Source organism: Lethenteron reissneri, chromosome 20, assembly GCF_015708825.2.
Source record: "Lethenteron reissneri isolate LAM-NWPU_2019-01 chromosome 20, ASM1570882v1, whole genome shotgun sequence".
Classification (NCBI taxonomy): Eukaryota; Metazoa; Chordata; class Hyperoartia; order Petromyzontiformes; family Petromyzontidae; genus Lethenteron; species Lethenteron reissneri.
The window spans coordinates 2055178-2070390 of NC_083798.1; the positions used below are offsets into that span (position 1 = coordinate 2055178).

A 15213-nucleotide genomic window follows, 5' to 3' on the forward strand; every position below is an offset into this window, starting at 1 on the left:
CGAAACGTCGTATTCTATTATTATTAAATTTAATTTATTTCTACGTAACTTTACCGAAATAACCAAAGAGTAATTCCGGCAGTCACGAAAGCTTCGAATCTAGTTTTAACATACATTTGTTATCATGTTACAGTGTTTTATCCGTTCTTTAAAAACGATAGTCCCATATAAGTGTTAACATTATTTTTAAGCACCCTGTACTGCTTTATGCTTATTTTCTACAGTCAAGAATATGATTAATGCCATTTATTTCACTGTTAAAATCAAGGAGATCGCCTCTTACCTATCGGCTAATCCAGTCAGCGCCTGACCTCATCAAAAGCAGGTCACTTTATGACGCTTTACAGTAAATTTGCCTGATCCAATTTCGAATTGGACCAGTCGTTCACTCCTGCTGCTCGCTGATTTAATTACGAGCGGCAGCAGTTTTTGGAGAACTCTGTGGCACCTGTGAATTCTCCTCCCTCGCTCCAGCAAGCGGCATCCCGTAATGTCAGGGTTAAGCTGTCAGCTGGAAGTGGTGCAGGAGGGCCGAGGCTGTGATGGAGCGTGAACAGCTGGGCTGTGCCTCTGTGCATCCGTCACACTGCCACTCCTCTACTCTAACACATGTCAATGGCATTGTGATTTAATACAAGTCAAGCAAATCTACCTAACAGTTGTTTTGCATAACTAACACTTATATTAAAAAAACACAATACGCGCAAATTCATTTCTAACAATTATGTTACAGATGTAGTGTGGTAAAATACACGGTGCGCACTGCTACCCGAGGGCAACCGAGGGCAGGCAGGTGTGCGTGTGCAACGTAAGGTTGCACGTGCAACCCGCCACCTCTTTAATTGGAGATTTGGTTGCAGGCGGGGTCGGTCCGGGGTCGTACGCTGGCACCGGAGGTGTTGCTTTGGAGACGTGCGATGAGGAGTGATTGATGGCCTGACAGGCGCCGGCCTGTCGGGCCCTAAAGAGACACAAGGGAGGAGCTGGATAATTGGGAGGAGGATGTAAGTGGGTGCGTGAGAGCGGAGCGAGAGTTCGGGTTCTGGGACCAAGGTGAAGACATCTCGCCGCTGCCGCTCAAGCCAGGGACGGACCTCAACCCTCACGAGTCGCCGGGCGGGTGATGGTTGATCCTCCCGCCCGGATCGGACGAGCGAATGGGTCTGAGGGAACATAAGCGGGGGCAGCGGCGCAGAAGAAGAGCAGCTTTTTGCGAGCTTTGTGCGAGCTGTTGTCTGTGTGCAAGCTCTGTGTGAGCACGACTGTGTGCAAGCTCTATGCCAGCTGTTGTCTGTGTGCAAGCCTCTGTGTGAGCGCTGCTGGGTGCGAGCTCTGTGCGAGCTGCTGTCTGTGTGCAAGCCTCTGTGTGAGCGCTGCTGGGTGCGAGCTCTGTGCGAGCTGTTGTCTGTGTGCAAGCCTCTGTGTGAGCGCTGCTGGGTGCGAGCTCTGTGCGAGCTGTTGTCTGTGTGCAAGCCTCTGTGTGAGCGCTGCTGGGTGCGAGCTCTGTGCGAGCTGTTGTCTGTGTGCAAGCCTCTGTGTGAGCGCTGCTGGGTGCGAGCTCTGTGCGAGCTGTTGTCTGTGTGCAAGCCTCTGTGTGAGCGCTGCTGGGTGCGAGCTCTGTGTGAGCTGCTGTTTGTGTGCGGAGCTTTGAGTGCGGAGCTGCTGACAGGAAGAGCTGCTGCAGGCAGGTCAGCGAGGTGTAAAGTAGATGGGCGAAGTTGGTTAACAAAGTGACCGTATAGACAGAGATAGGAGTTCTAGATTTGAAGCTTTCGTGACTGCAAGGATTCATACTCTCAGGTTTTTTCGGTAAAGTCACGTAGGTAAAAAATGTAATTAAAAATTAATGAAAGTAATAATAGAAATAAAATAAAATAATAAATCACGACGTTTCGGAGGCAACACAAGTCTCCGTCATCAAGTGGGACCGTCACAGCTAGATTTACTGTATCAAGTGAGGCAAAGATTCCAAGATACAAGTTCTTAAATACAACGCTATGGGCTCTCATGATATTGTTTTTTTCCGAGACCAAGGTGCTCTGCAAACCCTCTGGCTACCATCAAAGGTTTGTACACGAAGCTATCCAAATATACAAATACAGACATAATTTCAACCGTGATGATGGGTACAAACTGAGTAATTATTGAAAAGATGTTATTAACCATGCATAAAAGATTTAACTACACATTTTTGGACCATCTTATTTGACAGGTACTATTCTACTTTACCGAGTGTTAACATCCCCAGCGTTTAACAGCACTCTCCTTTTTTGTATTTGGATGGCCACCAACACTGGGTAAAACAACAACATGTGCATTGTCGTTCTCTTCTAGCACCATGTGCACCTTTTAGCCCCGCCTCCCCCAATACGTTCCATTCATTGGCTACCACACTCAGATAAGCTCCTCCCCCCCTCCTCTCCCCTTAACTTGTATTTAAGAACTTGTATCTTGGAATCTTTGCCTCACTTGATACAGTAAATCTAGCTGTGACGGTCCCACCTGATGATGGAGACTTGTGTTGCCTCCGAAACGTCGTGATTTATTATCTTATTTCTATTATTACTTTTATAAAAAAAATATTTCATTTTTTACCTACGTGACTTTACCGAAAAAACCTAAGAGTATAGAGATAGGAGTGCCTACAACTGGTGCAAGAGAGAGTAATAAAGTGTAAGCAGGTGACCTGGAACAACGTGTCCCACTGAGTGATTCTTACACGACACTACACAGATAAGGCAATCCCTAATTTCACTGTTGCCCCCAAATGATACATTGAGGGCACATTTTGCATATCCCTAGCATGGCTATTTACAGCAGTTTTTTGTGTGAACTAGAAGCCAATGATTTACGGGGTTTGCCACGAGTTCGCACCAAACACTGCCGTTCAATAATCACGAAATTGCCAGGAATTACCAGCCCCTGGGCTGGTAAGGCGGGCGTTGCCAGGGTGATGTGGATCTCATACATTTCCCAGATACACCGGCAACGCCTCCCTGCGCCTGTACAAATCCCCGGGGCTAGCTGCATCCCCACCGGCTTAGCTGCCACGAGGACTTCACACCGCCAGTCAGCACCGGCCAGGGCGCAAGAGAGGGGTGGTGGCACAAGCGGTGTGGGCAACACGTGAGCGTTCCATGGACACGCTCCGAGCTTGCGTTCACGATCGCCGCCGTCCCTGGATCCACTGCCTCCCCCACCCGCGCCCTCCCGGGCTCCCGCAGCCGGTCGCTGCTTCTGAAACGGCGTCGCCAGCCGGGGCACGACAAGGAGTGAGCTGCTGCCACAATGACGAGAGGCAGCATTGTTGTACAGCCATCCACCCCCCACCCAGCCATCCACCTCCCATCCACCTCCCATCCACCCCCCAACCTGCCATCCACCCCCCAACCTGCCATCCACCCCCCCACCCAGCCATCCACCCCCCCCCCACCCCCCATCCACCCAGCCATCCACCCCCCAACCTGCCATCCACCCCCCAACCTGCCACCCCCCCACCCATCCACCCTCCCACCCACCCCCCCATGTCATCGCATCAGTGAGCGCGGGGCCATGGGGCTCCACACCCCCCCCCGCCACGTGTGATTGGTAGCCTGTGACGTCACAGAGAGGAACTATTCACTCGACTGGATGTCACGGGGGGGGGGGGGGGGGCATTTTGTGAATTGTCTGTCTAAATAAATGTCCCTGCAGTAGAATCCTGCAATTCTGAACTAATTGCGTGTCATCACCCTCCTTGCGTTGCTGTCGCTTTCACCTGCCCACCCAGCTGCTCCGGTGGCCCCTTACCCGGTGGAATAGAAACCGTTTCGTTCGAGGCACACGAGAGTCGATCGGCAGATCGCACGCAAGTGGCAACAAGTGTGGTGGGTACTCACTCCTCTTCCCAGACGTCTGGCCAGAATGCGTCGAAGAGGAGGCCAACCACCTATAGAGAAGCTTTCTAGAACTCCCTTTAATGGGTGCCCTTCTCCCAGCAGTGGTGTGAGTAAGCAATTGTGGGGCTGCCCCTGTACCCATCGCCGAATGCACACTTGGATGTAAATCCAGAGGCGACCCGGCCACAAATGATTGCTCAACGAAGTGGCTTATCACGTGGAAACGTATAGCAGCCAAATACTCTAAACGCGTGTTTATATGAATATCCACGCGACTACGGTGAGAGAGACACGCAAACTCCAGATATGCCTCGACACCGCGGGGAGGTTTTTGCTGTACTGCTGGGAGCACAGAGGCGGCGGTTTTAATAAATGTGTGCGTGGGTTATAAACTGCCTTGCCCAGAGATCAAATCGAAGCAGCCATCGCTGCATTGTCAATCCAGCGTGCAAACAATTACAGCCACTGCAGCGTCAATGCTCATGTGAACTTTAATATGAGCATCTTTTCTCGTGTTGTGCTTTCCTGAATTTAGTTAACGTTTGACGTTACTTCTGAAACTTTCCCAGGTAATTAAAATCTACGCATCAACAATGTGCACGGGATGTCGAAGCAATTCCACACAGCATTTATTTATTCATGGTGCACGTTAATATTAAACATTTAGAAAGTGCTCACGTAATTACGACAATTATAAATGATCTATTTGTTCTTTACATTTTTAATTATTTATGTGCTAATAGCATTGCAACCATTATGCTAATTCTATTACACATGGAGATATTTATTATTCAAATAGTGATTTTATTTTTTACCCCACTCTCACCTCTTGGAAACCAGCTCGTGATAAAAGCAGCGTGACGAGAGTTAACATTGCTGCTCATGACTATTCATTGTAACTGCATGAACAACCTTCAAATCGCAGCATTTCAATGTGTGGCTTTGTGCATAATTATACCTGTGCTAATTTATGATTTTACTTTGGATTTTTTTTTATCATCATTACCGTACAAACATAACATGTATAATAATCGCCATCACGAATAAGCATACATCTCTCATAAATAATTAGTTTCACAACTTACCTAATTTCAATAAACACCCTCTGGTACGGAGATATCTGTCTTCAGCGAAGGTCATCTATAATGTGATAAATAATTACATCGCGTGAAGATATTTTCGCCTCGTAATTTAAAGTGCTACACCCATTTTTTTCATATAAGTGCTTCCAGTTGAGTGCATTTAATACTTTATAATGCACATACGGACATTTATAAACCACTTTAAATTCTACTGAATTGAATATATAGCGCGTTTGCAATACATAACAGATGTTTAAAATAAATAATACAAGGCATTGTGAATAATGGCTTCGATGAAGGCTTTCCCTCACGGTTCAGTGTTGCTTCCACTCACCGCACACTCGTGCCACGGGAACTGCTGCCATCGTCCCATCTCTGTGGCGGCCTCCCTCCTCAACGTAAATCCTCTCCTCTGGCTTCCGTTTGGTGCCACGGGGTTGTCTGCCCATTGTTTGTGGCCATGCTGGTCAGTGCGGGTTGGTGCACGGGATATCGCAGAACTGATTCCGTCACGACTCACCACTAATGTAAACCACGGCCTGGACTCGAACTCAGCTGCTTAGCCGTTGTGCCACCGCATCGCCCACAGTCGTGCGCGTTTCGAGTGTGGTATTATTGTAGGCGAGCGAGTGTGCTCTGCATGCGACTGCATTGCGCGTTCAATAATTGAGTGAGATCATGCCACGTTTGGAAAAGCCGTGGCTTGGGGCCATACTTTGTTATGTAGTTCATGAAATTGTTCCATTTCGCACTAAATGTCAGCAAACCAAACTTTGCTGTCTGAATAGTTTCCATCAATCAGCGTCTGTGCCGCTATATGGTACACGCGTAAGTTTACAAATGGTTGCGCGCAGGCGATGGGATTCAAGAAGTAATTTTCTGAGAGTAATGTGCATGCTGAATCATGAGTGGCTACTTTAAAGGTTGCCTCCATCAAACTTATTCAGTTTTCCAATGGTCAGGAGCATCATTATTTATTTCTAGCATTCGTCAGTTTCTCGTAAAAAATCATCTTATCGCGGTTTAAATACCGCGTGATGTTTTGGGAAAAATATGCTTTTTGAATTATAAAATGAAAGGATGCTCTCGATATATATTAATGCATTCATACAAAGGTGGTGAATGCACTCACACATATCCTGAAATCCATTCTTGATTCTCAATTATTGAAGAATCTGTTCTTTCTTTTTTGTCTCCTTTTTATCATCGCATTTGCATTGTCTGCAATGTTGGTTTCGTCCGTACCGCCTCTTCTGTTAAAGACGTTGTCTATGGCAGATACTCCATTAAAATTCAATGCAAAATGGATTGAGATTTTAACGTGGAAATCACCATGGAAATAATCGTAATTTACGCAAGAATCGTCCAGGACAGGATCATAGGAATTTAATGCAAATTTTTGCAAAAATTGTCCCGGGTCTAATCAGAACAGGGACAACACTCAAGCAGCTTATGGTGGTGTATTGCATAGCTGCAGACTGCTATGAACAATCACAGTGTTCAGGAAAGTCAAGCCGGAGCACACCAGCATCTTAACATGTCATTTAAACCACAGCGAGATCACGTCATTATCAGTCTGAGCCATCTCCACCGTCACATTTGGTTTAAGCGGACATCTCCCGTCGAGGGGAGTCGGGGGACAGTTATGCGTGGAGCTCAATTTCCAATCTGACCCAACGAACCCACCGCATTTCAGATAGCCGTGCAGATGGGCGTTCAAAATTCGCATTTGCGGAGCTTAAGTGGGGGGGGGGAGGTGACATGCGGCTATAGATTGAGCCAAGTGAGATGTATCAGTCAAGGCAAATGGTACTGTACATGCTTTGTTCACTTGTGAGTGTATTTACCGCATTTCAAGGCCCGTTTTCAGATTGATTTGCGATTTCGATGTCTGCGGAACTGTTGGTAAATGCCCACGTATCTCATGGCGCTGTGCAACTTTTCGAAAGAATAAAAAAGAATCGTGCAAAGGGCGTTCGCGTGATTAACGGAGTTAGAGAAATCTGAACAACAACAACAGCAGCAGCGGCACAAAATGTGTGGGTCCAGAGCGCACACAACGCGTGCCGGTGCGAGAGCCTCCGGTGCGACAACTTTCGTGATTTCCAAAGAAGTGTGTTGTTGTTGTTGTTGCTGTTGTTGTTGTGGGGTAGATCGACGTTGACGACAACATGTGCACGATCGCACCATCATTATGGTGATGGAGTCAAACTGTTGGCTAATGTAAAAAGTTCAGCCATTAAGCGATGTTACGCCAATAAATAGCATGTGCATTGACTTGTCAGAACACTGCGCTTTTGAGAGCCGAGCAAAGTACATGAAACGCGGCGTGCTTGACATGGAATAGCATGCATCACATTAACCTCTGCTGCTCTGTGGCTCTGAGCGAAGTTTCATCTACTTTGCTAATGCACCCTATTTGAATTCACGGTAATGGTGTACAGTAAGAGGGCGTATAGAACAGTGCTGCTGATGCGAGGTTAATGCAACACAAATCTAGCACTGTGGGCCGATGGGCATCGCATAGCGCAATTTAACATAGCAAAACATACCATTACTACCGTCAGTTTTGTGGCTGTAGTTTTGGCTCGAGTCAACGTTGACATTAACATGATGATGGTGCATGCCGTTTGTCATCCACGCCTCACTATCTCGTTAATCTGTCAGTTGGCACCAGCATACTCTGACGATGTCCCCCCACCGTTGGCTGTATGCCTATCCTTGATCACTTGTGTTTGGATTGCCAACTCGATGCCCACTCGGGTGTTGCTCGCAGAAGGGGGAGCGGTGGTTTCTGGTGTTATTCATGGACGAGTTTTTTTTATTGTACTCTTTCAGATGCACTTCTGTGGCCGTCTGGAACGCTCTTCCCTCCGATAGTCGGAAGCCACTGGAGCTATGCGCTTTTATATGATCTACATTTAAAAACAATTTATTTAGAACTGCTTTTTGTATTTAGTTTGTTGTCCCCCCCCCCCACCTCCGATTACCATGGTTGGATATGTACGGTGTGAAAAAAGTGTAGCATTCACACACACGCTTACCGCCACCGCCAGCCCCCACCACTGCCTCAAACACGCGATGGCAGCAAGTCCTGGACATTGCACGCAATTTCCATGCCACATCAACTGTGACGTTGGCTTGCGATGGATGATTATATCTACAATAATCAAACACTAACACAGACAAGCAAATAGCTGTTGGCCTGGTCTGGCAGCACAGCTGCAAAGCAGTAATACAGTATGTTATGCACGTATGTTGAACTTCTTTCACACCGTACACACCCAACGGTGCGAATTGGAGGTACCGCAGGAGCGCATCTGAAAGCGTGCGACTACTGGCAAAAAATCCACTAGGACCGTGAACATTGGAAAGCTGCCGATGTAACACCCAACGTTGTAACACCCAACGATGTAACGATGCTCCTGCCTCTTGTCCTCGTGCCAGCCGTCCCCGTGCGAGCGTTGCCGCTGCGAGTCCAACGGGGAAGTGGCGTGCGTGGTGGCCGAGTGCTCCGACCCGGAGTGCGTGAACCCCCTGTACGAGCCCGAGCAGTGCTGCCCCATCTGCAAAAATGGTAAGGAGGTTGAAGAGTGCAGGCCTGCAATTGCTTTCTCGTGAAAAAAAGAAACTCTTAAACCATTTTTATTTTACCATGTAAGGCCCACTGAGCTATATAGCTCTATTTCAGAAGCAACTTGGCTATCACAAATGATAGCCCAACGAAGTGGCTTACCACGTGCAAATGCGTAGCAGGCAAATACTACATTTGGAGGGGAAAATCCGAGGACCCAGAAAAAATTCCACACGACCACGGGGAGAACATGCAAACTCCAAATATACAGCAGGTGTACACGGTTGGAATCGAACCCATGCCCTCCTGCATGGCAGGCGAGTGAATTAACATCTCACCACCGCGGCGCTCATGCCGCTGCTGATGGAAGAGCCTCACTTTGAGGGATTTCTCCAGAACTCTTCCAGAGGCGTCTTGGGCCGATTCTTCCACAGCGGCCTGACAACTTGGAACACACATTTTCTATTTCAGCAGGAAGAGCCCGAAATGCTGTGAGACTCTAATTCACGAGTCGGAGTAACCACACTTTACCCCACTACGTGTGATAGAGGCACGGGGAAGTAAGATGTTGCCAGTAACATTATAACCGTTTCTCACTCTATACTGGCCATGTTTACACTAAGAGCGTGGGCTACCGAGATTCACTCCCTGTAACGTTACACGCAAATGTTCTACAGATGTTTAATCTGTTGAAGTACGTTGAGGTTTAACAGTTTGCTTTCTATAATAAAAGTGCATATAATCGATGAACAGTGCACCAATAGCTGAACCACATCTCAACTATGTCGTCTTCTCACTATTCCTTTATGATTTAAGGCAGCAAGAGGGTTGGGCAAATGTCTGATTCGTATCGAAATCACGAACTTTACAAAGGATTACTGTACCTGTGTTTAGTTTCTTGTGCTTTCCCCTGCACCTCCGATTAGCACGGTTAGGTATGTACGGTGCGGAGGAAGTTCAACAGAAATGCTTACCTCGAATACAGCACAATGAACAGGTGGTCTTCTATAAAAGCCAAATTTCCACCGACCCCTCGTGAGTGGTGGCGATTGAGTTCCACCTCCGTGGATCGTCGAGTGGTTTTGTTTGGTGGTGTAATGGATGCAATGCATCCACACGCTTTACACACTACTCAATTTTTTCAAACCATTATTTTAATAAATTTTTACAGAGTCTTTACTGGTAATTACTTTCACTAAGTTGCCTTAATTAACAATGTAAATGGGACAATTATGTGTACTCAACTGCCCACTGCACAAATGCTTCTCATGTTCCCACTCCCAGTTTAATAGTGTGCTAAATTCCAATGCTTGAAGTCCCCACGGTGCAGGTGGCACACGCATTACGGAGGCCCTTCAGCAAACTGCCGCTCGTGCAATGCCAAGAGACATGCAGAGAGACAGTTGGTACTAAATTACTGCAGTTTAATTGCTTGGTTGCATGCCACCAACACCATTCGAAGCCAGCCTTCTGACATGCAGAAGTGTACATCTGCTTCCATGCTAATTTCCATCACCAATAGAGTCTACCGAGATACATAATGTTTTAAAGAAAAGAAGAACAATCACGCATGCATACATTCTGTAATGTTTTCCAATACTTACTCAGAAGTATTAACTAACAATAAGATTACGTTCCAAGCGGGATCACATCACACATGATGACACCATTGCATGATGTCACACTTAATGACATCATCCGATTGGCTGTAAACGCAACACGTTTAGCGCAGGTTTTTTTTAATCACCAGATTTTGAACATCACTTTTTTCAATGTGCCCAATTTTCTACTGGGAAAGTCCATAACAAAAACACAACTTCATACTCGAGTTTCACTCATACTGGGTCAAGTTATCATGACCCTGCCATATTTATAGACACAGACGTACAGATAGACAAAGCTAATGCAGATTAACACGTAGGCTTTCGCGACCAATATTATTCATAATAAACGTTTTTGGGTTAGATCGCGTTATTTATAAATGTGTTGTAACCCTCCACCACCCGACACGGCCAATCAGCAAAAAAGTGTCACGTTGACAAAAGACAAATAGTTCACACTACTTTAGCCCACCGGTGTGTTGAAGAGTGAATACACAACATTTACAATTTTTTAGTACGACGTTTCGCTGCTAATTACATCCAGCATCATCGGGCAATTCAACCTAACATCGCTGAACACCGCTGCACAACAACAACACAGGAAGGCAGGAACTGGCCCATTGCTCGCCGTTAAGCAGGCGAGGCACGAGAATCAGCAAATGGAGGGAGAACGTGGCTTGGCAGTCCGGAGCAACGCTGCTGAAAACAGGAGGTTTCGTTTAATGTTTTCGTCGCCAAATGCTGTACGCGAACCGGACAGACCTGACACGTGGTACAGACACATTTGCCAGGCACACGCGAAAAATATGCCGTTTACATGATGCAATTTTCTACGTATAACCATCCTCGTGGAGTCAGGTGTATGCGTTCACAAAATACACTTGATACACAGCAGTGGATCTTTTGACCTATTAACCATACACCTTGAAGCACCGGACCAGATATGATCAATGCATGAAGTCAGAATTGAATTAAATAATAACCTAGAAGTGGAAGTTGGTGACAAGACAGCCAATATATTGATTCTTAAATGTGTATATAGTATGTGCTTTCAAGTGTAAAATTTATCTTTATAGTGTAGTTATTTTTTTCGTGCATTTATACTCTATACTATTATGTTGCTGTATTTTAGGTTGTTTTTTACCTGTACATTTTTTCAGAATTTATATTGAAACTTTTTAACAAAGTGAACAGAGTTGCGAGTACATTCCTATGATATACAGTACCAATAGATATTTGGATATCAAATCCTATAAATCATTCTGTTTTCTTATCATCCTGGTGTGCTTTCAAAAATTTCCCGAGGCATAAACATGCTGATGTGCTCTCTAGTTGTGTACCACCAATGGATATCTTCCGCTTTCTTGCGAGCTTGGTATAAGTTTCGATTTTCCCAACATTGCAGCCGAGAGCAGCTTCACCTTTCAGTTAACCGCACACCTCCACAGTGTGTCTCTTTTAGAACGTGCAGCAGGAAAGGCAACATAACTAGATGGGACATACATGTTATGATGAGATGAACCAAAAATCATATACACATATTGCTCACCTTTCACAGTTAAGCCCTAATAAATTCAGAATATAATGTATCTATTTAGTAAAAAAATTATCTATTTTTGAGACAGTATTTGAAATCATGCTCAAAAGAAAATTGTTTCCATGTTCATATCACTTGTGAAATACATTTTGTTCCAATATATAAATTAAATTTTTATTTATAAACCGACTTGCAGACTTGTTGAGATGGGATAACACCACATTCCTTACAAAGAACGTTGTACCAACGTTCACACGACTTCTTTCAGCCAAGAGAGTCACTTACCGTGCACAGTATTGCGTCATGAAAGGCATTGTGCTGTTTTTGTGTGTTCTCCATGTTTCCCGACCCGCTGCTTCGTCTGCGCGTTGTGAAGGTGGGAACTGCTACGCCGGCACGCGCATCATCCCAGCCGGCCGCGAGGTGAAGGTCGACTCGTGCACCGTGTGCATATGTCCGAGTCCTGGCGGAGGGGGCCACTCGGACCGCCAAGCCACGTGTGTCAAGCGCGAGTGTCAACGCAGCTAGCCCTGGCTGGCTGCCCGTTGCCAACAGTAGATGCTGCAAAGAATAACATCCCCCATGCTTTGCATTTGCATTGAAATTTAATGGAATATTTCTGTTTCGGTGGGTGGGGGGTGATTTGTGTGCAATTCAGTGGCCTCCAGGGGCCAATACTTTAGGGATACTAATGAGGTGCATTTTAAGCGGCAAAACTTTAATGGGAGCGATTTCTCTCCATCGCCAATAAAAGTGGAATAATTTTGGATGTTTTCATGATTATAACATCCCAAAATATACACTTCTCGAAAACACAACGAGATCTTGTCACCTCAGGTGGTATTGACAAGTTTAATATCTGTTTCAGGTCTATCGAGCATATGTGGATTTTGAGTGTTCACCTTGTACGTTTATACTTTTCCCTGCAGGACTAATTTCCTTCCAAGTGCTAAAATGCTGACCACGGGAATTGGCAGAATATCATTTTCAATTCTTGCGAAATTGCCTCCAAGATTCAGTTCGGCTTTTCAGATAAACATACAATTTAAATGAAGGCATTTACCGCTTTAATTCAATTGTTTTTAAGTTCTGCAATGTTTTACCCATTAAAAACTAGTTTAAGTACCCAATTAAAATAATTGAAAGTCTGGCAAGCTAGCACCATTTGAGACGAGGCTAAAAAAAAAGCTGTCTCTGGTGTGGACCAATCAGTTTCAAGGACAATGCATATATTATCAGTTTGTTTTCTGTTTGCATTTTGACCACAAGTATTGTCGTTAATGCAGACATGATTCCTTGTAAAAAGGTTTCAGTTTTGTTGCCAGAAAAAAGGGGAAAACCCCTATTCTTAGCTAAAATTATGAAATAATGATAATACTGAATATATAAAATTTCAACTTAAATCCATTTGTCAATCCACTGCTGGATGGAGGCCTCCTTACTCCGTGTCATCCATTGGGACTGTTTGACCACCATACTTCACCATGGCAGTCACTGCAGGTAGGTGAAGAGAATGAGCCCTAGGACTGTAATTCACAGCACAGGTCTCGATATGCAACCTCCAAGACCCACATGATGATCCAGAGATAGATACCCAATGGATTTGTAATGACACTAGTTTCAACAAGGAACTGGATGTTGTGACAACAGCGTCTCCATATCTTAGAGAGGCGAGTATTGTAATACTTGTATGGAGATTGGTGGGAGACGTGGAGAGGATTTGAATTTCAATGTTTTTGTTCCTAACTTTCTTCTTGAACCGATCACCCTGTCGTATAAGATGTATGTGTGCTCTTAAGCAGTAATGCATTTTAAAGATAACATGCAGTTAGTTCAAACCCTCTAAGTAAATCATTTACGGTGCCAAAACAATTATGGAAAAGGTATTAAAGGAAAGACAAACTGCAAAATAATATTCTATTTTAAAGAACAAATTGAGACCTTCAAAACAGCAATCAAACGTGTTTTAATTTCAAAACAAAATCTTGTTACTGACTAAAATATCGGCCATGAGGTTGCATAAATGCATCTGTTTTTAACTTTATATGAAGGCAAAAGAGGAATTGGAATTTCATGGCTCCAAAAGGAGAATGTTTCACGACTGTGGAACGACGGAAGAGAAGCATTTGTCCCAGATGTCACGTGGTGTGTGCTGATGGGGCACAGCACTCAGCGGCTTGCTCATGCCGAGCCTGCCAACAGCGAAGGTCAGGAGTAGACTTTGTCTTTCATGACATAACGTGAGGCATGTACAAATCAGCTGTACTCTATTACTGCGCTTAAAATGTGATTTAAAATGGGGCCTTTGTGTAAAACAAAGATTCATTGATTTTTATTTCCCTTTTGTGCTGATATTCCTCGTTATCACAGCAAATTGAATTGATTTTATGCGTTCAGTGTCAGCGTTTTCTGAGCCTTGTTTTATGGATTTGTGGGGTTGGAAATACCGCGATGCCGCGATGGAACACGTGTTTATTGTGATACTTTAACAACACAAATGCCCTGCATGATGATACGGCATATTTGGAATTACATCGGTGGATTTACACTCACACGGAACATAACGTACCATCGATCCACACCATAGAAGACCAAACTCAGACACTGCACGTGCCCATGTGTGCTCATGATTTCTAAAGGATTGAATGTGATTGCGTGTACATGAAGCCCCATAACTGTGCAGAATGCGTAACGTAGCAAACTAACCTGCCATACACCATAAACTCAGATGGCTAATTTAAATTTAGTACACCAAGCCGTGTTCCATCTTTGAGGAATATTCACGCCCTCTTGGCTTTTCATATTTTCCAAACAGTTGTAGTTAATAATTAAACACGCTCAACATGTGGTGGATGTGTGCCGCACCATTGCTGGTGTTTGTCCGATATAACTGCATTTGTTACACACAAACCTTCCTAATGCACATTTCGCAAATTTACATTTGAAGTTAGGTGAGACGTGAAAGTGCTAGTATTTTATATTTCCTGTTGAACAGTATTTTACAGGTCTACTGGCATGTCAAATTATGAGTACATGTGGTGTTTGCACCATTGTTGTCGCGCAAGGCCCTCACACAAACCACATTCTGCCGTAGCTTCACAGGAAGGAGCAATGGTTGGCACGTGGCTTTAGGCAATTTTTTTGGGGGGGCAAATTTGGACCATGACGCGGGGTCCCACTCTTTTTCGAGCATCGTGGAATCCTGAACGTCCTCCACTGCGGCATGCATCACTGACAGTGACGTGTTCATCTCAATTAAAGGAATTTTCTCAAACCAAACGTGCTGTTTAATCATTATTTTAAATCACACATCTAGTCATCATCTCTATCTGGAATTAATAAAGAAAACGACTTAGCAGGCAGTCGCATTAAAGGTAACATATATTTTGGTTGTAGGCCAGTGGGTCCAATTCAAGTTTATTTTTATACAATTTTGTGGAATAACGGTTAACCAAAAGTTTCGCAAATCTGCCAAATACATTTTTTGGCCCAATTTTCTGCCCAATGTGGAATGAAGTAGCGCTCCGTTGCAAGGGTTGTA

The 15213-nt window shown here is 44.8% G+C and overlaps 1 protein-coding gene across 1 annotated transcript in view; it reads left to right on the forward strand.

Annotated features, from left to right (window-relative positions):
* Positions 1-14951, forward strand: part of LOC133344583 (von Willebrand factor C domain-containing protein 2-like) — a 29645-nt gene extending 14694 nt beyond the window's left edge. Inside the window, exons 2-3 of the mRNA XM_061554580.1 lie at positions 8408-8537; positions 12049-14951. Coding sequence (XP_061410564.1) covers positions 8408-8537; positions 12049-12200 — 282 coding nt within the window. The 3' untranslated portion in view covers positions 12201-14951. The remainder of the gene's footprint in view (positions 1-8407; positions 8538-12048) is intronic.
* The last annotated feature ends 262 nt before the right edge of the window (positions 14952-15213 follow it).